This window comes from Centruroides vittatus, unplaced genomic scaffold (genome assembly GCF_030686945.1).
Source record: "Centruroides vittatus isolate TY-2023 unplaced genomic scaffold, ASM3068694v2 contig_875, whole genome shotgun sequence".
NCBI classification, from domain to species: Eukaryota; Metazoa; Arthropoda; class Arachnida; order Scorpiones; family Buthidae; genus Centruroides; species Centruroides vittatus.
The window spans coordinates 2,900,555-2,927,310 of NW_027122567.1; the positions used below are offsets into that span (position 1 = coordinate 2,900,555).

The 26,756-nt window shown below is 29.6% G+C and overlaps 3 protein-coding genes across 7 annotated transcripts in view; 1 reads left to right on the plus strand and 2 right to left on the minus strand.

Annotated features, from left to right (window-relative positions):
- The window catches only part of LOC136983014 (coiled-coil domain-containing protein 102A-like), a 45,215-nt gene extending 36,895 nt beyond the window's left edge, over positions 1-8,320 (minus strand). For all 5 annotated transcript variants that reach the window (XM_067279618.1, XM_067279617.1, XM_067279616.1 and 2 more), the window contains exon 1: positions 8,188-8,320. The gene's annotated coding sequence lies outside the window, so the exon portion shown is untranslated. The remainder of the gene's footprint in view (positions 1-8,187) is intronic.
- A 13,835-nt stretch (positions 8,321-22,155) lies between these two features.
- LOC136983007 (lysoplasmalogenase TMEM86A-like) lies at positions 22,156-26,086 on the plus strand. The gene is given in 4 exon segments (XM_067279606.1): positions 22,156-22,423; positions 23,115-23,508; positions 24,114-24,244; positions 24,246-26,086. Coding segments are annotated over 4 exon segments (870 nt in total). The 5' UTR covers positions 22,156-22,372; the 3' UTR covers positions 24,540-26,086.
- A 21-nt stretch (positions 26,087-26,107) lies between these two features.
- The window catches only part of Taf11 (TATA-box binding protein associated factor 11), a 36,373-nt gene continuing 35,724 nt past the window's right edge, over positions 26,108-26,756 (minus strand). The window contains exon 4 of the mRNA XM_067279607.1: positions 26,108-26,354. Coding sequence (XP_067135708.1) covers positions 26,221-26,354 — 134 coding nt within the window. The 3' untranslated portion in view covers positions 26,108-26,220. The remainder of the gene's footprint in view (positions 26,355-26,756) is intronic.

A 26,756-nucleotide genomic window follows, 5' to 3' on the forward strand; every position in this document is an offset into this window, starting at 1 on the left:
ATATCAACAATTCCAATACACTGGTGTTGATATATGTCTTTCCATAGATGAGGTAATTGTCTGCTTGCTCATTGCTGTATGTATTGACGTTGGCAGGGTTCATCAAATTGGCAAGATTTGTTTATCCCACTCATTAATAGACTTCCAACACAGTATAAATCACACACATTGTACCCAATATCTGCATACAGATTACCTATTTGTAGAAAGCTGTGCAATTAGAACTAAAGTGTGGCACCATTATCATGAATTTCTCTATAAAACAGTTAAACCTTTAGATTCTTATAATTAACATAAGCAACAAGTAAATGTTCATCCTTTTTATTTATAGGAAAATATTTTTACTTAGAATAAAATGTTAACTTACTTGTAATTGTAAAATGAGCACTATGTATATATATATACAGTCAAACCTGTTTTTATGCGCTCCTTTTATGTGCGATTTTCAGAAGTAAGATTTCAATTGAAAATTCATAAAATAAATTTGTTTATATACATGGTATTTTTTTCTAAACAATAAATATAATCTTAGTCTCTTCTAAGAATGTGATGCTCTATCTACAGATATAAAACTAACAAATCTGAAAGAATGATTTAACATGAAAGTGTATAAAACTAGACACAATCATTATGATAAACATACATTACATTTTTTGATTCTTATCAACATTTATTGAGGCAAACACACATTTTCAGTTCCACATTGAGTCATCTTCAATTTAAAAATTTTTAAAAATGTTAAAACAATTAAAAAAAGTTCTTATTAAATTGTTTTTATTTTGGCGTGCACATCATGAATTCATTTTTTGTTTAGTCAGTTTTAAATTATTCATTTATTACTGTTCTTTGATTACTTTCAGAAATGATCAACATTCCCAAATTGATTTTAAATTGTTTAAAACTTTTTCAGTCCAATTTTGTTTACAAGCTGAATATGGCCCAGTACAAAGCTGAAGATCATTGGTTGGCAATCAAAACCTCATATCTGCATTTCCTAAAATTTTACAAGAGAGCTAAAAAGACATGGTTTCAAGGGAGCAAAATTTTTAGTAGTAGATTCCAAGTTTCTGACAATGTCAGAGACAGTGCTTAAAAGATGAAAACCACTTGAGGTTTTGGCAATAGATACAAACTGACTTTACAACACATTAACGTAATAATGTAGTTTTGATTAATTATTGGAGATACCAGGGTTTGATTGCATTTGATTAACAGAATCTAGCAGTTTAAATAAAATTGTAACATATAAATATGTATTTAAAATCACTCCTGCATAATATCAACATCGAAATTCAACAACATTTTTGAGAGATGCTGGGGGTTAGAGGGTAAAAACTCTAAACCCTTTAATCAGTGTCAGCCTGGTGAAGGTCACTCAAGTGTCACTAGATGGCTTTAAATAGGAGGGCTATTTGTCGAGTGGGGAAGTCACGGGTAAGTCGACAAGATGTTCGGTTCTCCAGAATAGACAGGTTGACAGGTTAACAAACAATTTAATATAAAAACAAAGCCAATTATAATGTACAGCTAAATACTTATACGCTCAATCATGCAGTTCTAGGGATACTGTTTTCGCATTAATATCTACTTCTAAGAGAGAGAGAGTTTACAAATGGAAGTACAACTCTAACTACGATACCTCGTGAAGATAACTTGATGTTTCTGGATCCTATTCATACATCATCAGCAATCGTGGTATAGTTGAGTATCAGTGGTCCATAGAGCGTCATGGAGCTGGCAAGTAGAGCTGCTTCTATGCTGGAGTCTGCCCTGATGATCGAGTTCAAGCCCTTTTTATTCTCCCTGAGCATCGGAGTCAGTCAAATCAAGTGATTTTGATTTACAGTGGTCTAAGGTCAGGATGTGTCATTGCATTGCCCAGAGTGGGCCAGATTGTTGATACTTTCTTGCCAGGTGTTCTGACTCTTTTTGCCATATAAGGCAACCAATTTGAAGTTCTTAGACATCACCATTGAGGTGTTGTGACTCTTCTTACCTCATAATTTAACCAATTTTGACATTTCTCCCCATTAATAACCATATGTTTAGCTTTATTATCAACAGTTATCCTAAACATCATAAAAATTGTCGATTTGTACGGTTATTTGGTTATTTGATCGTCTTTAATCTATCGGTCAGAAGTCACCGGAAAGGCCAGGTAGTGGGAAAGAGAGAGGGGTTTTTGCATTTCAAAAATTTAACTACATCACAATTTAATTACTCAATTAATTAATCATGCTTGGGATCTCACATTTTTATAACAATCTAAATAAAACCAAATGTCAGCAATAAAAAATAAGTAAGGATGATATTTTAATAAGGATAAAATCAAATCTTTGCACTAAGGTTTTTTTACTTTAAAAACAATTTAGAATCAATTACAACAATATGACAGTTAAACATATTTAAAATTTATTTGATTATTATAATATTACAAATTTTAATTTAATATTTTTGATCACTATCCACATCAAAAATTGGTTAAGAGTTCTGACATTAAAATCATGTATTATAATTCAGATCAGAGTATTAACTAGATTTACTAAACAAGAACAAACAATTTGGCATTTAATATTTATTTTTAATACTGAAATAAATAATCTAAACATAAATTAATAAAATCTAATCAGAACAATTTTCTTTCTTATATTTTTAGTCTTTTATTTCTTTTGCATAAATATATGGTGCAAAATGCTTGATTCTGATATATGATATAAATAATGTAAAACATTTCAGCATATTTCTGTTTGTTAAATAAGTTTCATTTTATAATAGATGAACATTGAATATCTTAAAAATCCTTATTAACTTCCCATTATTTTAGTTTCATATATTAAATATTTTAACATTTATACTAGGAAAATATATTACTGTAATTCATTTATAACTCAATATTAATCATCTTTTTTTATGACATAACATTAATTACTATTTGATTCTAATTAATATGAAATTACTACTAAATGTAGCTCTAAAATTTTGTAATAAACATATTACATTCTCAAGTAAATTTTTAAATTAAATATAGTTGCATCAGACCTTGTCAGTTGACTTGACAGTACATAGTGATTTTGAAAAAATTTGAAAAGTAATTTTACAATGTTGCAATAAATTATATCAGCTACAATCAACATTAAAAATAATTAACTGCTTTCAGAATTTTATGGCCATAAATAAAACTTCATTAGAACTTGTTATAAAGCTATTGAGCTTTATAACAAGTTCTAATGAAGTTTTATTTAGTAGTGTATATACACTATTAGGTAAGTAGTATATACAATGTTACTTCTAGCTGTAATCGTGTGGGAGATGATTTTTTTTATTAAAAATACAGCTAAATTTTTGAATTCTTTGCTTGTTTTGAGTTTTTTTTCTCTATTTTATTTTAGTTTTTGACATCTCCCACAACTCTTTTACCCTAAAAATACAACAGCATTTCTCACCGGCATCATGTGGGGGCAACATTTTTAACCAAAAATCATCAAATTTTAAACTTTTTAACCCCCAAAATCATAAAAACTTCAAAATATACATCTCCCACAACATTTTCTACCCTAAAACATATTAACATTTCTGGCCGATTCCCCTGTAGGAGATAAATTTTCGTGAAAAAAAAAACTAAAATTTTAAAACTTTTTACCCATTTTTGAGAGTTTTTTCAACTTTTTAAATTGATTTTTTAATATCCCATAACATTTTTCACCATAAAATATTGATAACATTTCTGGACATTCCCTGTGTGGGAGATGATAAAAGCATTTCGTTTAACCTCCACATTTTAAATCTACCAAATGCACACTCTACCCAAAAACATTAAAATACAGCAATACCACCCAAAATTCAGCAATATTTTAAGAGGAAAAAAAAAATCAATTTTTTTCAAACACCTAAAATTCCTAGACAGATCTTGTATGAGATTAAAAATCACATAAAACGCGTAACCCTATAGGTGTGTACTTACCACGAAAACCAACCATGTAGGTAGGACCAGCACCCTTGGCGTATTGAACACCGTGCATTCTAGAAAGCATTTTTTGTTATCGAGTGCATTAGGGATTGGAAGATTAGAATCACAATATAACAATAAAAAGTAGGTTCCAAATCCCTAGAAACAATAAAAAATGAGCAAACCATAGTTTCCCCAAAACAAGAATTTAATTTGTCAAGAAGAAAAAAATGACCATCATGACCAGGAGCATGTGTAGCAAAATGTTATAACACAAGTGAACTTTACAGGTTCATTCTGAATTGTTCTTGCGTTTGTGCAAGATCTTGATGGATTGTCGGTTTCTGATCCATTTCTAGAAGCGATCTGAGCTCCTCCATTTCTTCCTGGAAGTCGTCCTGAACATCACACACTGATAACAATGCAAAATCAATGAAGTAGATCTGCTATTTGTCCTTCTGGTCTAATCAAATGTTCTCTTTCCTAATGTCACCATCTAAAATCCCCCTCTCACGGATCTGATGCAGAGCAGAAAGAATTGCTCTCTTTTGATCTTCGGTTGACAGATTATGAACCCAATTATGGAAAAATACACTTACCAAATGTTAAGGATAGTGAAGTCACTGACCCTGAATATACATGAAAATAGAATTGGAAGATAAACCAATTAAGATCAAATTTCCCTTAAGAATGCAGCAAGTTAAAATTATCTTTGTGCACTCAGGACAGAATAAGTAAAGCAAAAATTTATTGTAAATTTTCATAAGAGGATGAAACAATACTTTGACCTAATACAATGTCACTATGATTAGTTTGCAATGTCCTGAAAAGGGCAGGTATCATTATATATAATGTGTAATTAGGTTGACCAGACAATGACCAACAATAACATTAGGCATGACTTCAAAATGATTATCTGTCATTTCATTAACTGAGATTACCAAAGATCATGTAACTTTGCATTAAAAAAAAATATATATATATATATATAGATTTTCTATTGTTATTTCTGAATTTTTAGAAAAAAAATATTGCAGAAACATTTTGATTACATTAATAAAAACCCTAACTTTTTCGAAACAACGTATTTAAGATAATTATTTCATTTAACTTCAACAAATTTATATCATCTCAAACATTAATGCATAAAAAATAAGATTTTATGAATAAATAGATTAATTTTTCATTATGAATCAGTTTACTTATATTTTATCACAATCAGAACCACAAGTTTCATATACTTAAGAGAACAAACTTTCTATATTATGAAAATCCTCAGCATGATGATTTATCCTAAACTAACACTTTTTAAAACATTTTTCAGCTTACTTTTTTATCTTTACAAAACAATATATTTCAAAATCCTTCATATACTGATATTATTACATATATTAACTGTAAGTTTTTACAGAAAAATCCCGCGAGGAGGCGAAGGAAAAAAAAACAGAGAACACTAGTTGTTTTCGAGACAAAGTAGAAAGATGGTTGCCTAACCACTGTAATTAATCGTTATAATTAAATTTTGTTCCATAGTTTTTACCATTGCCTTTATCTTATTCGAAACAGTAGTACACTCTGTAAGTACGAGTTGTACGTTAACAGAATTCTTTTAAATATAAATAAAATGAGTTCAATAAACCCACCTATCATTTCTAAACATTCTAGGATAATTTGAAGGTGCAAGACTTTATAAATTAATTGTATATTTTTTTTAAACATCACATGAAAAGTTAGTACGAAATAATCTAATAATCTTAATCTTTGCTGTTATTTTTTTGACCAAACAATGCCAGGCTCATCTGCTAGTTTCATTATAAACTTTTAATTAATATTTGTTAAAAAATTGTCATTACTTGCCTAACTAGAGTGTTAATACCCAGTATTAGTTTTATAGTTTTTTTAGAATAAGGATGAACTACACATGTGGAGCTACTCATCTGAATTAATTAATACATATTTAACAGTGGGTGAAGTTTAAACATTTTGACCCAGTTAACAAAGCCATCTTCAGGCATGGACAGTCGAAAGTGAAATTACTTTCCTCTTTCAACTGTCTATGCCTGAAGATGTCCATTAATTGGGTGAAAATGTCAGCATTATTTAAACTTCACTCACTGTTAAAGATGCATTGATTAGTTCAGCTGTTTTTAGAAATTCAGTAGTCATTTTGTGTTATTGTACTTGTTTAAATGTTGAAAAAATGAATTGTTGCTTTAAATTTGATTATAATAAATCATCTGGAACAAAATTTTTTTCTTTGGTTAAACTTTTTCACTTTCATTAAGAGGTCTTTTTTTTTAAATAAGATCTAAAAAACAATATCAAATTTTATCTAGAATTATGTATTTTTTTTTGTTTTACATCTGTTTCATAGACCTAAATGTTTTCATATTGATAAATATGCATAGATAAATTTTCTTAATCATTGAAACTCTACCTAAAGTTATGCTAAAATACACACGAGAAAATGGAAAACTAGCTCCTTAAATAAAAAAAACTTCAGAATTTTAATATACTATGTTTACAGGTTTACGATAAACATCTGAAAAGGGCCAGCCATACACATGGCCAAAACATGTAATGTAAATAGTACATGAAATAAAATTCCATTCCAATAAAACCTTGAAAGTCTATGATTGATGGAAAACAGGAAACCATGCCATTGTATTCCTCAAAAGCTCAAATCACAAAAATATACTTGAAATTCTGTAAAAAAAATTTAAGCTATCTTTTAAAAATTCAAGAAAGTGCAGACAACATAAAAGATTAAGAAAGACTTCTTTAGAGTAGCTAGATGCTTTAAATTCTGATATTCCAAAACTTCATATCAACAAATCAATATCAAAATCAAAAGAAACTTCTAGTATAAGTATTTCTGCTTATCACTAGCAATGAACACACATTCTTTAAAAATACATCAACAACTCCCAAATAAATCTCCTAATAAAATAATGTTATAAATGCAAATAATCACATTCTAATTCTTACTCAACAATATCACACATTTTAATCATCTAAGAACAAATAATCTTTTAAGAGACATCCAAAATTAGAGAGACACTATAGCTCAGTGATTCCCAAACTTTTTCAAGCTATCGCTTTCTTAATTTCACAGACGTATACCAAATTTCTCCTAACCCACTTTCTCTCAAGTGAGAAAGGCTTGGAAATATTCTTAGAAAAACTTTTCTACAAACCTCACACTTTGTGTTCTTACCATACATTATTCTCCACACCTGAAAACCACTAAACAATGTTTTATCTTATCCATTTTAACAGAGGAAAGGAAAGTGTTTCAATGATCCCAACCGTCACCTATGGTCACCATTCAGGACCCTCCCTCCATCAGCACCCACTACCCACTCACTTCATTTTACTCCCTAGATTTACTTCTGCCCACAGGACAGTAGCACCCACTTGGAAACTACGCTTTCGCTCATCATTACATTAAGTTCATTTTAGGAATTATTAACCGATTTTAATTAAAAAGACAAAATATTCACACATAATTTTCAATTGATACGTCTAGTTTACGAAAACAGTTTACCGCAGTGCTATTATTTATTTATTAGCCGTCATTACGTTAAAGAACAAATTTTTAAATTGCGTTACAATGCTTAAAAAAAAAAAAAAAACACAGAAAATTTTAAAAATCATTTACTATTGAATTTAAGTGGCATTTTTACGAGTAATACTTAATCAACCACCCAAAAAATGTATGTTATTTTTAGTTATTCACAGAAGTGTTATAATCTTAATATAAAACTACATTAGGCACTTATTTTCAAATTCCAAAGAATTCTATTTATATTGATTTTTCCTCAATTATACTTATTCTTCATCCAAAATTGGCATTCTTCCAATAAACTCTGTCAACAATAAAACCTTTTATAGGAAGTTCATTGAAATCAGTTCATTTTACATTCAACCTATTAGCAACTTATCAATTGGCAGATTATGGGGTAAATAAACACCTGCTAAAATTAATATTAATGAATCATCCCTTCAAAATTGATAAATAAAACACATGAGCAGATAAATATAGATTGAAAGAATATTTTAACGGCAACAAATACTGATCAGAAACTTACAGTTATTTTAAAAAATCAATAATTATAGAGATCTTATGAGAAAAATTACTCTAAAGATGAAAAATATTCCAAAAATGCTAAATCAATTAAGTCACTTGTCATGCTATTATTATTCTTGTTTAAATAGTTATAATTGGTGAGAAAACCTACCACAGATGCTTTTCTGATTATTTTACGCTTTTACACATATCATATTCCTTTAGTTATTTGCTGAAAGAGAATTTTTATTTTTTTAAGACTTGGTAATCCAATAACACCAAACGACAAAACCGGTATTAATGAGGACGACTAAAACCCTCTACTGGTTAAAATCGAAATTACAATTATTTTAAATATGTATTATTATTATTTTATTTTATTATTATTACTTTTTAACTTAAAAATTAAAATTCAAGACATTAAAATAATTGAAAATTGATAAAAAAAATAATTTCGACTAAAATGTAAATTTCGACCAATTAAAATCCTTAAGATATTAAAAATTTAATTTATTGTAATATTTTAAAAGAAAAATTATACATCTATATGATTAACAATGAGAAAATATTTATAAATAAGCGTAATATGTTTATTATAATTTATTATTATAGCTATCTTAATCAAAAATATAATAATAAATATAAATTAAGTAATAGTTTGTTAAATGTTTATATCATTCAACATTAATGTATTAAAATATTTTTAAAATAACGTATTTAAAAAAAATTATTCCAATTTAATTTCTCTCTTAATGCTATTATAGAAATGGCATTAAAAAAGAAATACACATTTTTAAATTACTTGCATTTATTTAATAATAAATTCTATTGGATTATTGTTGTTTAATTAATGGCGCAAGGGTCTCGCGGGCCTTGCTGCCACAAAATAAATTCAAAGTAATTCAGTAGAATAATTATAATTATAAGACATAATTTAACATAACTGTATTTTCATTCAAGACAGAGTTTGAAAAAGGAAAGTACAGTATAGTAATGAAATTTATTGGGCTTTATGGAATATTGTATATTTTTTTTAAATATTGTTATTTTTAATTTTAATTTTTTATTATATATGCAATTAGGCGAATACCGAGGAGATTAAGGCGTCAGCCTACCGCTTTGGAGAATCCGGGATCGAATCATAATGAGAAACAGTAGGAATTTTTCTCGCATGGTCTATTCCGGATATTTTGGGCCCCGTCTCTCGCCTTATTACGGCCCTGGCCGAACTCATAACAGGCGTGAATAAAACCTCTATGTGAATAATGCATTTTGGTTTGGTTTGATTTAATGGAATGAAGCAATACAACCAAGAGCGATCGATCAAGGGGTGCCTTTCGGGAAGTCTTTCTCTGGGAAACTGGCCCTTATTTAGGTGTTAGTCTTAACCAGCCAATGTGTTTCAGCAGCTAGACGCTCGTGCTCTCTATAATCGAGTACAGTGGTTAGATATATATCTAGCCACTGTAGGCCCGAATAGAGAGAGTGGCCATATAACGAACGCTTTTTATTGTCAGTTTGTGATCACGTGACTTTAAGCCGCCATTATTCTTCCAAACAACGTGTTCGCGAGATTGGAACGAAAGCTTTGTGGATAAATTTTATCGTGTATACATTCGTTCTCTTCAAACAAATTAAAATTAAATTAATACAAAATTACCGTCCTTTATAAGTAAGAACAATTTAAAGCGCATTCTAAAACTGGGGACCCGGCGCCAACAAAATAAAAGTGACCACTTGTTCTTCCAGTGTATGTATTAAAGATAAACACGGTAATGCTTAATTAACGGAGCCAACGTCTTTATAAGTAACGAGTCTACTTCTGAAAAATGCAATTATTGCAAGCAAACCTATGTTTAGAAGAGGAAAAGGGAATTTTATTTGCTCGGAGTTTCACTAAAGTGCTGGCGACACTTGTCGACCTCGAAAGCCTGCCCCACGTTCGGCTCTTTTTCATTTTTTATTTTTTCGCCCTGTGGCACCGAGGGGTTCACCGTAGCTGCGACAGTTTCGGCCACGTTCACAACGAGGATAAACCACCGCCGAAAAATTCCGAATTCGATCCTAGGTACCGGAGCGGAAGGCCGACACCATAACGTCTCGGTTCTTGCTCGGCTAATGGCTAATTTTGCCCGAAGCATCGACCGTTTGTCTACCGTTTAATTTGTGTGTTTTTACTTTTGCCACAGCGATGCCCAAAGACTATAGACAAAGAAGCAGGAGCTATAAAAACGGCGTCGAACATTATGCAAGAAAATTCAAATTAGGAATTAACTTCAAATCGGCGCTCCCACAAGGTGACACCGGTGGAACCGGGCTCGAAAACAACGAATATTCTTTGTTTCCGAGGGCAAGTTTAGGTTGACATACAACGAGGTTGCATGGGACAATGAAAAAATGTCGATTAATTCGGAAGCTATCGGAGTTCCTTTCGTCAATTTCAAGAGAAAACTAAATTACAGACGTACTGTAGCTATTTGGATGACAGTCAAATTTTTTTCTTAGGAATTGTCTTTGGTCAAGATAAGCAAGCAATTTGTAGAAAACAATAATACAGCTAACATTTTGTGGGTACCGCTTCCAAACGCCAAATTTATCGTTAGCAAAGAAAACTCCCAAGAAAAAATTGACGGTCTTCTAAATTGTCATAATTATTTTACATGTCTGATGTTTTTGTTTGGGTACAAAGGATTAATAGAAAAAGTTTTCTATTTATAAATGTCCTACCAGTTTTCGTTTATTCTCGTTAACAAAACACTAAAGGTTATAGATTTACATACTTCGTTTGTTGTATTTGTATGTCACAATCTTGTCAAATTTGATCCTCTGGCGGTTTTTTTTTTTTTTTTTTTTTAATACAAAATTTGTGGGTCTCGAGACCCACAAAACCCAAAAGTCAAAGGAAAAAATTCCGTGTGTGTTTTGTAGGGATAAAATACCCACATTCGAATAAACAAACACCTTTCCAGCGAGGACCGATTTTTATCCCCCCCCCCTCTTTATCAAGAATAACACGCTCGGGTAAACATTAGAAACGTAATTGCATAAACAAAAAAGCAGGTTCCCGAATATCAGGTAACCACAATCGAGTTACACACACGTGTGTCAACTGTATCCATTAATTGTTGCCACTGCTTTTGTGAATAACATCCTCGTTTTTCGATTCAAAAAGACATTCGTAACGTTTCTACACGTTTAACAGCTCGGACAAATCTTCAATAAAAGAAAGAAATAAATAAATAAAAATAAGAAAATATAATTTTGTGTTTGTACCGCCAGAAAGAAAGGCGATTTATATGAAATTTTGTTAGCTTTATTAGGCTAAAGGGGATTTAATAGGACTACTTCGATACGATAATGCATTTCTTGTATATCAATGATGTAAATTTAATAAGTACACCATGTAAATTAAATTATAAAATGATTGGGATACGTAATAATTGAACGAATGAACAATCCAAACAACCTGTATTATAGAATATAATGTTTGGCTAATTGTTGAAAGTTCACATGAAAAATGGCAGAGGAAGAATTGGATATGTTTCACGGCGAATGTCCTAAATGTCGGGATGTTTACATCGACCCGGTTTCCCTGACATGTGGCCATATGTATTGCAAGACATGTATCGAGAGTGCCAGAAAGATCAGGAAAGTCTGTCCAATGTGTCGATCTCCGTCTCCGATACGCAAAATTAGAAACAGACGATCGAGTCAAGGAAATGATGAAAATCATGGCCACACATTAAGCCATCTGCCATTCGTGTGGGAAAACAAAACTCCTATTGGGACTCCATAAGCACAGGACGGGATGCAAAGAGGCCGCCGAAAATTCCAACAAGAAAACCTCTGTTTGTACGAAACCATTCGATGTGCATTGTGCCAAAAGATCAGACCAAACGGACTCTTATAGCGCCTGAATAACGAGAAGAGGAGTGGACGTTCGTTGATCCGTCCGAAATGCGTTTTGATAAAAATGACTAAATCAAGATCGTCACGACATTCTTTAATTAAAATAGACGTAGACAAAAATTTCAATGAATAATTTTTTGAATACAAATAACGCTTCGTTTCGGTAAATTTTTTTTAATTTTAAATATATTTTAAATTTTTTGCTGTAAATTTTATTTACAGCAAAAGAAAAACATACGATACTTATGTTTAGATCCTTTCTACACCTGTTCGTATAATAACTTTTTATATTTTAACGGGTAACTACCGGTATTTTTCGTGACATGCTCACAACGCCGAGATGCCCACCAGTGGCTAAGCGATCTTCGTTCCTGAATACTGGGTGGGCCCGGAAGGACTGGCCATGTGGAGTTTTCCGAGTGTTGCGTTGCCATTCCTTAACAAACCCCTCGAAAAATTACTGGGGATTTTTCGACCCACTGGATTCGATATCGGGTCCTCCAGAACGGTAAAGAGCTGACCGCTCGGCCATCCGGCCTTCGTGTTTTTCCTATTAGCACATACGATACTTATGTTCATTCTCTCTCGAAAGGAGAAAATAAACATAAGTAAACATAAGTGTCTTTGTAGTAAGGCACTATTCACAATATATCTTAATATATTGTTAAAAAGAATTGATGGCGAAAATAATATTAATTGAATTTACATCCCAGGAACGAAGGAGAAGTTGAAATATATGGGTCACGCTGATGACGTGAACTTTTTATCACTGATAGTGTTTCTTTAATTAAGACATTTGGTATTAAAAATGATTTTTGTAAATTGACGGGGATGGAGATTAATATTATTGATAGTATGAGCAAGTTATATGATGTAGTGGGTAATATAAAAAAGTGAATTCCGCAAGTGAAAAATTTAAGGATACTTGGAGTATGGTTCCGTGAGGATAGTAAAAATATGAATCGTGATCTAATAATTGAAAAAGTTGAGAATGCTGTTAAGGAGTGGAGTACGGTGTGGTTGTACCAGTGGCGTAGCGTTGGTGTCAGCCGCCCGGGGCGGAGGAAAATTTCGCCGCCTCCTTATTTAGGTATTTTTACAAGATATTATTATTTATTGTGAAATTTTGCCGCCCCCTAAAAGTGCCGCCCGGGGCGGGCCGCCCCTGCCGCCCCCACTACGCTACGCCACTGGGTTGTACCTACTATAAAGGGAAATCGTAGTGAATAAGGTATTATTCGCAAGAGCTATGTATATACAGTAGTGAACCGAAAATCGGAATCAATTGGGGCAGTCCCAATTGATTCCGATTGTCGGTTGTTCAGATTTGGGATTTGTTCCGATTACGGATTATGTACGAAAAAATATATTAACCTGTCCGATGTTCAAATTTTTCTCCGTTGCGTGTCGCTTCGTGTTAAATTTTTATCCGTCGCGTGTCGCTTCGTGTTGAATTTTCGTCGATTTTAAGCTTAACGAAAATTTTTATAATAATAATCGAGGCTATCGTATCGTTAAAAATTATTTCTGTATTTTTTACAAACAAAATAAATATATTGAAGAATATAAAAACATGAAAATTATACTTTAGAAGTAAATTTAGTATCAAAACGTTCGATTCAGCACGACACGATCCGACTGAAAATCGTGCCGATTACCGGCGATTCCAATTACCGGGGTTCCGATTTACGAGTCTCTACTGTACATTACAATACATGTTTGACTATTGAGGATGTAAAAATGATTGAAAAGCCTATTTATTGTTATCTATAGAAAAAACTTTTGAACCGATCAGTCGTAAAGTAATGAGGAATGACGTGTTTAATGGTGGATGGCAAATATGGGAAGTAAAATCTCTGAAGTGTTCGTTGCAATTGTCGGTCATATTTAATGTGCTTAAAAAGAAAACTCATCCGCTATTTTATATCTTAAGATATTTGTTGGGGTCTATCGCCAACTGGGTTACTCAATCGGTAGAAAATTTTCCTTTTTTGGCTAATAATAAAATGAAGTATAAAAAATGGCGTACTGATATAACTGAGGTAATGAACTCAAACAGTATTAACTCTTTAATGGTGATAAAGTTAAACCTGGGAAATTATATAGAATTATACATAAACAATTCATAAGTGCAGGGTTGAAAGTAAGTATGCGTAATTGGGCAAATGGAATAATGTTATTTTACTTCCACCAGAGTGGAGAGAGACGACCTGCAGGGTTCTGCAGAATATAGTTATAACAAAGTAATATTTGGTAAATTATCATCGGAGGAGAGGCAGAATGTTCCTATTGTAAAAGTTCTGAGACAATTATTCATGTGTTCTGTGAATGCCCTATTGCGAAATCAGTATGGGGTTGCTTGGCTAGAATCTGGAGTACCCCAATAGATTGGGAAGAGATAAAATATCACGCAGGTTATAAAATTCGTGGAAAAAGTATTCATATGCTGAACTGAATGGTAGCCCTTGTTAAGAGATGGTTGTGGAAAGGACGGTCATTGGCGTTGCCAGGGTTTTGTTATGGGGGCCTAGTAGAGGCCAGCCTGACACAAAATTGAATTATTTCAAATTAATGTTCATTAAAATGGAATTTCCATAGGAATCGACAATAACTTAACACACATATAATATGGAACTTCCTTTAATCATACATTCTTGTAACATTAATATCAAACTAGCAATGCCTTAAACAAAAATTAACCAATCAATTATTTTTTTTACCATTCTTTAATATAGTTCACCGTCTTTAATCTAGATCTAGACTTTCAGTGGGTACACTACATCCAATTAAATTAGCTTCAGCTTCCTATTTCTTTTTGCAAATCGGCTCAACACTTTTTCGGCTGTAATTTTCTGGGGAGGGCACCAAGTTAACTGGGGGGCGGGCCCACCCATGCCCCTTCCTGGCTACGCCCATGAGGACGGTGTCAACTAACTTTCGAAGAAAGAAAATTAAATGCAACCTATTTGGTGATCAAAATTAAGGAAGATGCATGCTATAAGCTAAGAAGTGATATGCGGAAAAAATTAAATATTATAGGGGGACGAAGGTAATGTATGGAAATATGAAAGTGAAACTTATTTGTTTAAGGATGAGTGGAGGGCTAGAGCCTAAGAATAGAAGTGATTTAAATTTAAAGTTAATTTTACGGATTTAATGATAAAAATAACACGCTTACTTTAGTGTGATTAATCTATTAACGCAACCTGGAAATACCTTCAAACTTTAAACATCGTAATTTCTGTATGTATGGGGCATGATTTTGTTCACCCTCTCGAAAATGTCTGAAATTTTGCAGGAAGGTTTGATTATTCGAGGGATTGATGCTATTAAATTTTGGTGGTTAAAGGTCGAGGGACTAGGGAGATAATGGGAGTCGTGTGTATCTCAAGTAGGGTCGGACTTAATGACAATTTTACTGGTTATTAGCATTTACAAACTTTTATAAAACCCATCCCAACCCTTAAAATTAAGCTGTTTTGTCATTTTATAATAGTTAAAAATATAAAGTTTTTTAATAAAATATGATAACAGATGGTGCTATAAGCAGTTTTAAAAACTTACTAATATAAAACATCTGTATAAAATCGAAAAAGCAGATGGTTTCTGTCACGGTATGCCAAAAACGGCCACTAGGGGCGCCCCTAGCTATTATTTAAATTAATTTAAATTAACAATATAAATTATTTTATATTTTTTACAGTATAATATTCAGCGTATTATTATTTTTATTTGTAATTTAGTATGCCCCGATGCCTGCATTGGGCCTTTCGACTTGTTTGTGATAAAACTGTTCTTCAATGATGTTTCTGTTCTGTGATATTTCAACAATTTTTTTTCTGTTTTTACTATCATTCCACATGTAGAATTTGATTACAATTGCTTGTCAGTTTTAAGATGCGTCGATTTTTTTGCAACGTAGTGTTTATATATTTGTATATACCCTATATACAGTGTTGGCATGTCGGATGGTAACTTGCATCTGAAGCTAAACCGATTTTTGCCGTCCTCTGCTTCTAGAATGACTATCAATAGAGTTCCTTCTAGTGCTGGTATCCTTGTATGAACAATTTATAAACGACCTTTATAATACAGTATATTTACGGAAATTCAGCGTATTCGGCTTATTACTTTTTACTTTTATTTATTTATTTCTCCTTTATGGACATTTTTGCCGCTTGAGTTAGTTGCGTCATGTATATATACAATATATATATACAGTAGACACTATACTATAAAAGCCTTATTTTAAGTTTTTTCCTACTGCACAAATATCAGGTTCGTTTTGGAAAAATCGATAAATCTTAGCTTTAATCAGCTGTTTTAAAGACATAAATGGAAGATAAGGACAATAATACAAGTCACATTAAAATATGCTCTGATATTGTATACTGTATATACAGTTACAGTATATATATATATATATATATACGTTATATACGGAGCTCTTCTAAAAATTACTGCCGATACGCATATACAGTGACTGAACATACACAATTGAATTTACTCAGCAACTGCTGGTATAGCATACTGGTACTTTCCGACTGAAAAATAGCCCTGAATATATATAAAATTTTCCATAAACAGCAGATTATCTGTCGTAAATACTGCCAATCAAGATAGCAAAAGACTTTCTTGCCGACATTACAAGACAAATGTAGTCGCAAAGCAGGCGCTTAGCAATCACTCCATAGCTCAATAGGCCGAACATACGATGGGTATGATTTAAAAAATGCTTACAGGGCGAAAATAATTATTAAAAATAGCTTTATCATGTATATGGTAGGTATATATATATCTCAATACGTAGACCGAAGTGTAGGTTATACGTTAAACTACACGTAGGTATTGATATACAATGATGCTTTAAACACTAAATATCATTTTGTTTTTATCATACATCATTTGTAAAATTATCTTACTTAAAATCAATAAATTATTCAATTTGTTTTTCATTTATATCCTTACAACTCGCATTACACTACTATTCGAAAGTAGCCTTCATTACACTTACTTAGCGTGTTATTAACCCCAGTTAACACAAGAAAAATTTATTTGTGTTTTTATTTTGTGAAAAAATTATCTAATGTCGAATTTTTTATGATTTGTTTTTTTTACTTTATGATATCCAAACTTATCTTAAACTAAATAATATCTAATCTAGATAGTGTTATAGAATGTAGACAATATTTGTCGCAAGAAGAAAAAAAAACTATGTCGCCATTTTCTTTATTTAATTCATAAACTTTTATTTATATTCCATTATTTTTCGTTACAAATGTAAAAATATATTCTAATGAAGTAGTTTAAATGTAAAAATATGTAAAATAACATTAATGTTAATTATTTTTTTAATGTCTATTCTAAGAATAATTTTCTGTATATGGTTCGGCTTTACTATTTAATTAATAAAAAATAAATTATCAAAAATGGGATTTTTCTTAATATATTAATTCAATGCACCTTTGTGACGTCAATGTCATAGAAATTATTCAAAATTTCTCATTTCGAATGAATCTCGATTCAAACTATTAATAACGCTTAACAGAAATTATTAATTCTTGGAATTAATTTCGAAGATGCCAATCAGAAATGTCGACTGCAAGGTCAACTATTGTCAAATCATGTCAAACCTAAAATTCCAGATACAATAGATTTTAATTATTTGGCCTTGTTCATATATAAATCTATTGTCTATTGTCATCGACAGATGGCGCCAATATGCAAATTTATTTATTTAAAAAGAAAAGCATAATTCATGAACAACCTTTAGAAAAACCTGTATATGAATAGTGGATTAGAAGAAGATGAATAACCTTTAGAGACGAAAAAGAAATAATTTTATAAAAACTAAAAATTTTTCCTGTAATTCAATTACATTTCTCGCATTTATCTTAATTTATACATACATAATTTTTTTAAAAATATTTACTTATCTTATAATGTAATTATTATTGAAATGATGGAACGTCATACATTTAATTTTATCATTTATATTTTTCGTAATAATTATAAACGAAATGTTTATCCATTTATATAAACAAATATACCCATCTTGGACATATGGTGTACTTAAATCTAAACAACTGGATCTGTTCTCAACGAAAATGATTAGATAGGCCAACTATTGTTCTATGCTATACATTTAAAGGTCGATAGTCCTTTTATAGACACAATTAGATGCAGAAAAATAAAACAATATGTCTTAAGAACAGGAGTGAACGTTCGATAATACTAACGATTATAATCTGGTAAAGGAACATTTTCTTACTCTATCATCATTAAGATCTACATCAGTTATTTTTAAAAAAATGTACAAAATTCAAAATTATAGAAAATATGTATTGTTATATAGCTTACAAGGTTATAATAGTTGACATCACGCATCTTTGCATATGCAGAAACAACTAGATTTGTGACCTTTATGCAAATAGGTATAATATTTATTCAGGTTTTATAAATAGAAATAAAACATAGAAAAATATAAGAAAAAATAATTAGTATTTATCTATTGTAACAAAGTATTTTTGAAATTTTAAGAATTAATCGAGCATTGTACTTTAGATAAAGCAGAAAAAAAAATTATCCGAAGTCAAACAGCAAAACAGTCACTTGTTACAAGATTTGGAGTTTTATCTTTCTTTTAAAAATGTCAAACTTCCTATTTCCGTATTTAGAAAATCTAACATTTATATTTAACTATCTTTGCTGTAGGAAAGTTATTTTTGTTTGGACCTTGGCCCTTTACAACATCGTTTTGTAGGAACCAAAGTAAAGAAACGAGAAAAATAGTCGTGTACAGTACATATAATTTGTAACGAAAAAAAAAAAATACAAAAAAAGGAATTTTTTGTTAGGAATTAAAATTAACTTTCAATCTAACATTTAAAAATATGTTTAAAACTCGAAAAAATTCGATTAAACTGATAAGTAAATAATGTCGGTTTGTTTATTTTTTTAAAGTTTAAGACATATTGTGCTATATTCCCTCGAGTATGTAGTGATTACGAGATTGACTTTTTAATCTTTTGTTTTTCCTAAAGGAAAATATTTATAATGGGAAATGTTTGAACGAATTATTTTTCCTTTTATAAATAATTGTTCTTGAGAAAATCCTATGACTGAATGACGTAAAGATTACAAGCAAGCGCATTACTATCGGAGAAAATCGATTTAAAGTACTGTATGTGTACACTTTAACAATACTACAAACACCAAAATCAAGGTCAAAGAATATTTTGACCGTCAAATTTGTCAACAAGGACAACATTTAACATATTATAATTGTCACTGTGTAGATTGTATATATATATTTATTTATATTTTAATTGAAGGAAACTAATAGCTTTAATGTTTGAAAATCAACTTCCTTGTGTAAAAAATATAGAAAATGCGTAAACTTTATTATTAAAATAACAGATTTGATCATTTTTTAAATAAATTGTTCATGGTTCCGTTTAAAAGATGACAATTTTGTGCTAATTACATTTACAAATGGAATAATTATTAATGCTAAAGGTGGAGAAGTACTGCTGTCGTTCTGTTCTATGACGAATGGAACATGATGACATTTTGACGAAGCTGCTACCGTAACCTAGATAAGCAAGAAAGCTGTTTCATCACGTTCGGGAATTAATCAATTGAAAGGAAAAATTTCCTTGGTTATCGAGGGGGGAAAAATAATAATAAATAATAGTAATAATGTGAATTATCAAAATTTTTATTGATTATATCACCATTATTATTATTGTTTTGATAAATGTATCTAGAGATACTATCAGAGTCATTTTAACTATAGAAATAATTGATTATTTATTTTTTTAAACATAATTTAAATGTTTACCGTTATAAATATTAAACATTTTCTTATTTTTAAAAGATTAAATTCGATGTAGCATCAGGATTGAAATATTTACATTGCATATTTTGTAGGTTTATCAAGCAAAACATATGTTGCATATGGCATAGTTAACATTATTTTCTGTAATTGTTCAGTATATAACTTATGATTTTATTCTGAAATTGATGTGATATAAGGCTATAATGAACTCAAAATCAACAAAATACTTCTATTATTTTTGAATTTACTAAGCAATCTTCTTGAGTTTGCTAGACACGCTCAATATTTATTTTATATTTTAACTTACAACTCGTTAAATATATTTTTATTATAAAGTATTAAAAAATTCAATATTCTAATTACAGAAAATCATTAGCAGATGTTGAAAACATATACATTATATTTAAAGAAGAAACTAGGTGATGTGTATAATATTAAATTAAAACTGAAATTTTAGAATGATATTCGCTGAATGACAAATACATTTATGGTAATAAAAATGATTTAATTACGGATGATCATTTCAAAATTTAATCATTATAATTAAATATTAGCAGTAAACGAGAATAAGAAACTGCTAGCGTATATTAAACCGATCGTTTTCTAAATCAAACGTCCTTGAAGATCTAAAACATCGATACAACGAAATAATACACTTTTCTTCCGATTATAACAATGCAAGTGCTATTATAGTAATAAGAATATGCCGAACGATTAATCATATAAACTCTATCGACGGGAAGATGCCAGGAAAAATATCTTGTTATATTAATTCCGTAGTATGTTGGTTATAGTAGTAGTAATTCAAGGTCAAATCATGTCAACGTGACTTATGTGTATCATATTCGTGCCCTTAGATTATACTTATGAACTGAACTAAACAGTGATGCTCTAATAAACAAGTAATGTATGCCCTATCATTCTTAGCGATATCGTTAATCAAATAACTTGTCTTATCGGGAATGTGTTTAAATAAATTGATATTCTATCACTAAGTTGCTTTGATCTACAGTATATTAATTATAAGGAAAAATGTTATTATTAAAAAAAACATGTTTCGCCCTTTAAATTACGGTTTAAACCTGTCATTTGTCCTTCTTACAAATGAATTTCTAATAATAAACTTGATTTATTTTATTTTTTATTTTTTTATAATCGAGTCCGACTACTTAGGTTTATTTTTATTTTTAAGGCTATCGAGACAAAAATAACATCTAAGGAATTAAAATTTAAAGAAATTTACGGATTTGCCTTCTGGTCTTAAAGTCGAATAGAGGAAACGGGACTTGAATTAACTCCAAATGCAAGAAATAGAGCAATTTGCAATTAAATCTTGAGGGTATTTTGTATTCTATCTTTTCTAAGGCTATCTATCTTCGGGCACGTTGCCTCGCACTAAATTTAATCAGCTGAATTTAATAGTCGTGATTACTTTATTGTGTTCTGTACAAAAAGAATTCGAAACTTCTTGCAATTGCATTTTTCTGCGTGCATTCTGCTATGAATCACCTGATAAGTAAGTTCTTAGGGGCCTTCGAAAATCAAGCCTGAATTAATTCGACCTAAATTCTGAAAGGCTTAGAAAAAAAGAGTATCTGGAATAATCCGGCATTTTCGAGAAATAAATATATAATTATTTATTTATTATTATTATTATTATAAATTAAACAGCATGCAATCGAGTTATTAGAGAATAAAACTGTCACTTTTTTCTTATCTATAATGAATTGCCAGATGAACTTGACCATTCCACAGATGCATTTCCCTACTTTCTTAAGTATAGAAATGCATATTATCGATCTACAATATATTATTATCGCGAAATGACATTTAATATTATTCATTCTGTGCTTTATATAGTTGCAGAAGTTATTAAAGATGCATTTGCTCTAGTTTTATTTTCGAGTATAACGACACGTTTCAGTGGAATAAGGTCAAATATATAAACATAAGTCGCGTTGTTTTAAATGGTAAATCTATGGAATGAATAATTTAGCTTTTATTTATTTATAACAATCACGTTATATGCGTTCATGAAGTGATTCGATTGAACTATCACGTAGTTACTGAACAAATTCGGGGTTTTACATTTGCCCTATCACGTGTTCGTAAAGTATGTGTTCTAGAACTAATAATGTTCGAATTGCACCGTTAATAAGCAATTTATTTTAAAAATCGCGAATGAAAAAGTATAAAAACTATCCAGAATAAATTATTATTAAATTTCTAATTTATTCTTATAAAATAAAAATTTTTAAGTATTCATTAACGAACTCGTTTTTTTTCTTTTGTTTTTAAACTTAGTATATTTTTACATATCCCGTTCGTATAATATATCAGAACAAACAACCTCGCTGACGATATGACGTATTATAACGCGAGCAATCGAGTACTCGTGTTACCGAGAGGAACGAGAACGTCCTTTTGAACTACGTCATCAATAACGTAACGTATTATTGGATAATAGGATTGTAAAGGTAAAAAATTCATCCAATTGGTGGAAATATTTGTGACGTTTGGGATTAGATAATAACAAGCAAAAGCAGCAGAAGCAGCAGACGAAGGAAAGCCAGCGGTTTCGAAGCCGAATAAATAAAAAAAAAGAAATATGAAAGCAGAGAGAGATTTAGGAGATTATTGGACCAGTCCTAAAGTTGTTGTGAGTAATTATTAAACTGTAATGCTGTATGTTGTATTTTGGGATGGAGTTCGAGTTGACAAATGTCAGTTCTGTCAGATTGCCAACTGATGATGATGATGTTGGAGGCTTATAATGTTTATTCTTTTGTTAGAACCGACTGTACATTTTATACGTGAATTCTTCGCTTTGTACTTGCACTGATATTGACAGATCGTAATTCAATCGAACGTGCAAGCCGTATAGGTAAACAAGCAAATTAAATATATGGTCAAAGCATTCGGTGCTCGTACAATGCGAGGATGGAGGATTAAAATCAAAATATATATCTAATAAACAGGTTAAAGGTTTATAATGAATTAAAATATAAAAATTATTTTGAAACGAGCGCTTATTTATTCTACCTCTGTCTATTCTATTCTATTTAAGCATAAAAATCAACAAATTTTAAGTTTTCCTCCAAGAATAGTAAATTAAATCTTGCTTCCATTCAAAGGTTAAACATGTATACGTATACTTTATTAACTTGTACTATGTTTATACATATAATAATTAATTTTTTTAGATAAATTAAATCATCTTGGATTAGTTTAGAATGCTAAAATTATAAATTAATTTAGTATTTAACATTAATAACTGTATTTACTAATGATCAGTTAAAGTTGTATATGTATTTATAAACAACTATATATGTATATTTTTTTCTTTTTAGTTGAAATGTGTCGGACCGAAATTGGTACCGTTTTTTAAAACTGCGGCCGTATATTTTGTTCTTTCGATTCAACGAGAAAATCCGTCGTGGCTTTCTTGCTTATTGAAATGCCTACCGGTGATATGGCTGTGTATTTTTGTCGTCCTGCACGGCATGAGTCTGGGAGAGAAACACGCTTACTCTCGCCGTATTCTTTCGGGCCTGATATTCTCGTGTATTGGCGATGCATTTCTTGTTTGGCCGAGCTGCTTTTTGTGGGGCATGATATCATTTGCCGTTGCACATATTATATACATTAGTGCATTTGGTATGCATCCTTGGAATCCTATAGTTGGAATGGTTTGTTCTGTTTTAGCAGGGATTTGCTATTACATTTTTTATCCTGGTTTGTATGGTAAGTTAAATTTCAATATCACTTATGAAATGCATATTTTATGTTTTAGCACTAAAAATAACTGTTTTCTCTTATGATACAAAAAATGAAAATATTACTATCATTTAAATAATCTTTTCTGATAGTTTATAATAAAAAGTTATCACTATTTAAACAATTAAGATAAACTTCTGAAACAAAATATTTGTTTAATAAATTTATCATTTCTGTAAATTGTTTTTAGTTGTGACTATTAACAATATTTTAATTAATTCTTAATTATTAGTATATAATGTTTGTTTTCTTTATAGAAAAACAGTTACAAAATCCTTATTTCTGTGATAAAATTTTATGTAAAAAAAAGGTTAAAGCTTAAAATTTAAAAGAAAATTTATTAACTAACCATAAATAACTGACCTACTTAGTTTTATCTCTAGTTAATTTGAAAAATATAATTGATAACTTAAGCAATAATAATGATTAGTTACATTGCTTGATTTTTTAGGTTGAATGAGTAAAAATAAGACCTTGTTGCTATTATTAATATATAAATAATTTTAATAACATTTAAATTTTTTTTTTCATACATTGTTTCTTGTAAACTAATATTAATTTGATATAAATAGGGATATATACCGTAAGTGTTCCCATATACATTTTTGTGCTTTGCCTTATGGTTTGGAGAGCAGTTGCAAGAGTTCAATTCTTTGAAGATCTTTGGACTTGGACCAGATTGTGTTCTTGTGGAGGTGGTATTTCTATTTGCCATTTCTGACACTTTAATTGGTTTCAGAATATTCTGTAGTCAAACTGCAATTCCTCATGCACAGACTTTGACAATGTTAACTTACTACGCTGCTCAGTTAGGTATAGCATTGTCTGTAGTCGACAGTACGGCAATGGCTGTTCTAAGTGCCGCAAATGAAAATCAGAATTCGTGTTGCGGTACTATAAAACAGAATACTCTACAGTTAAAATCATTAAAGCAAAGATTAATTTTAACTGGAGGGGAAAGAAATGGTATAAGACGTTCAACCGTAAAACTACATTAAAAATAATGCATTGCATTTCATTCATTAAAAATATGAAATGCATGCATTATTTTTTTTAGATGTAACAATCTCCCAGATTGGGAATAAAATATCTTTATTGTATCATCCAATTAGGATGTAGAGAAAAATATATATATTTCGGAACATGATAAAAATCATTCCGAATTCACGTAGCTACAGTATTTCCAACACTAAACAGTATTATTTCCAAAACAAGTTTAATAAAAACGATAAAATTTAATCAATTACCACCAAATCAATAAAGTGCCAAATCATACATAAAAGAGAGCATTTTAAAATTTTTGGAATAAAGTAAACTTTGAGGAAATAATTAAGGTTTATTGGCTTTAAAGATCTGGTATAAAGATGTGACGATTAAATGCACAATTATATTCTCTTTAGTATTTGTATTGACAACTTGATCAAATAAATGTTTAAAATTTGTTATTCATTAAAATCTTTTTCTGTATTTTGAAATGCAAAACAATTAAAAATATATGTATTAGAAATCTGTATTGTGAAGTAATAATTGATGAAATTATGTAAAACACTTTAAGATGTTATCTGTAATATTTGCATATTTAATGTCGTTCATTAATATACTCCTGTATAACAATATTAATTAGTCTAAATTTTATACATTCCATTATTATTTTTTAGATATTGTATATAATGCAAAACAATATATTGTATTTACAAGATGTGGACTTAAGCAGATAATGTTAATACTTTTCTCTCTCCTCAGTAAAGCAATAACTGAAATTGGGATGTATAAATATTTATTGTTAAAAATAAAAAAAAAATTCAAAATAGTAATTATTTGATATTTCTGTCAAACAGAAATTTGTCATTTATATTTAATTTTTTGTATGTTACTGTTTGAGAAGATGATTTAATTAATTATAATTAAAGTATCTTGTAAGTGATATATTTAATAATTTGTTTGGAACTTATTTATAAATTCTGATCTTAAAAATTCTGTAAAGACCTTCCTATCTTAACTTAATTATTGTTTAATGTGAAGTTTCAGGCACATGCAAATTAATTTACACTTTTTAACTTTTCTAAAAAAAAAAAAAAATAATTTTTTTAGAATTTTTGAAATATTTGCAAAGATTTTAAACATGTAAATCTTTTGCATAATCAATATATAAATCAATAATTAAGCCTTTTCTAATTTATTTTAGTAACTAAGTAGAATTTTGTCTGGATTCTTTTCTGGATTACTATATAATATATTTAATAGAAATTGATTGTGAAAGTTCATAGATTTAAAAAAAGTAAAACAATAAATTCTATAATACATCAGAATCTGAAATTTCCATGTGTTATTACTATTTAAACTTTTGTGCAATTGAATGTTATTTACTATTTATTGTAATATATTTAAGATTTCACTCATATTTGTTATATATGACTCTTTTAAGAATTTAAATGTTAGGAAATAGAATACTGGATGTAAAGTTTTACATTGTGATTTTATAAAACTGTAAAAATGCAAAAAATTGGTGTAAATAAAAGAATAAATTATTTCTTTTTTCCCTTTATTATTAAAACTCTTAAATACGTTATTTGTAAAATACTTTATTCACAAATTATTATACAAGATAAATATGGAGATGATTTTTAATTCATTCAAAATTAGTATATGTCACATATCAAAGACAAATTTTATGTAATTTCATCTGTAAAATAGATATGGTTTAGGTCTACTACTTGGTATGGCTCCTTTTAACCTTAATTTCCTAATGGCTTCACGAAGATGTTTGGGATGCAAAGGGCCTATTTCTCTATTGTTCTCCATAACATCCAATGCTAATAAGAAAAAAAAATTCATTTTAGTATTTTATATTAATAAGATAATTAAAAAAAACTATGTGGAAAAAATAACAAGTCAAAGACTTAAGCCAGTTAAACAGTACCATGGTGTTATATTTGATATTTATAAATTGTTTTCTTGTTTTATTTCAATTTATATTTCATTTTGTAATTATTTAAAACAAATCTGTATGAAAAATCAAATGCAATTTACAAAATTAATGAAACATTATATTATTAATCTGTTCCAAGCACTTGAATATGATGATGTATAATCAAAAAGCACTAGTGATAATTGTTTGTTTTCTCCTTTTTTTCTGACATGTACAACACCATAAGTTTTCTGCTAAACAGTGCATAACAATATATAAAGTTTTAAAGCTTTTTGATATTTAATTC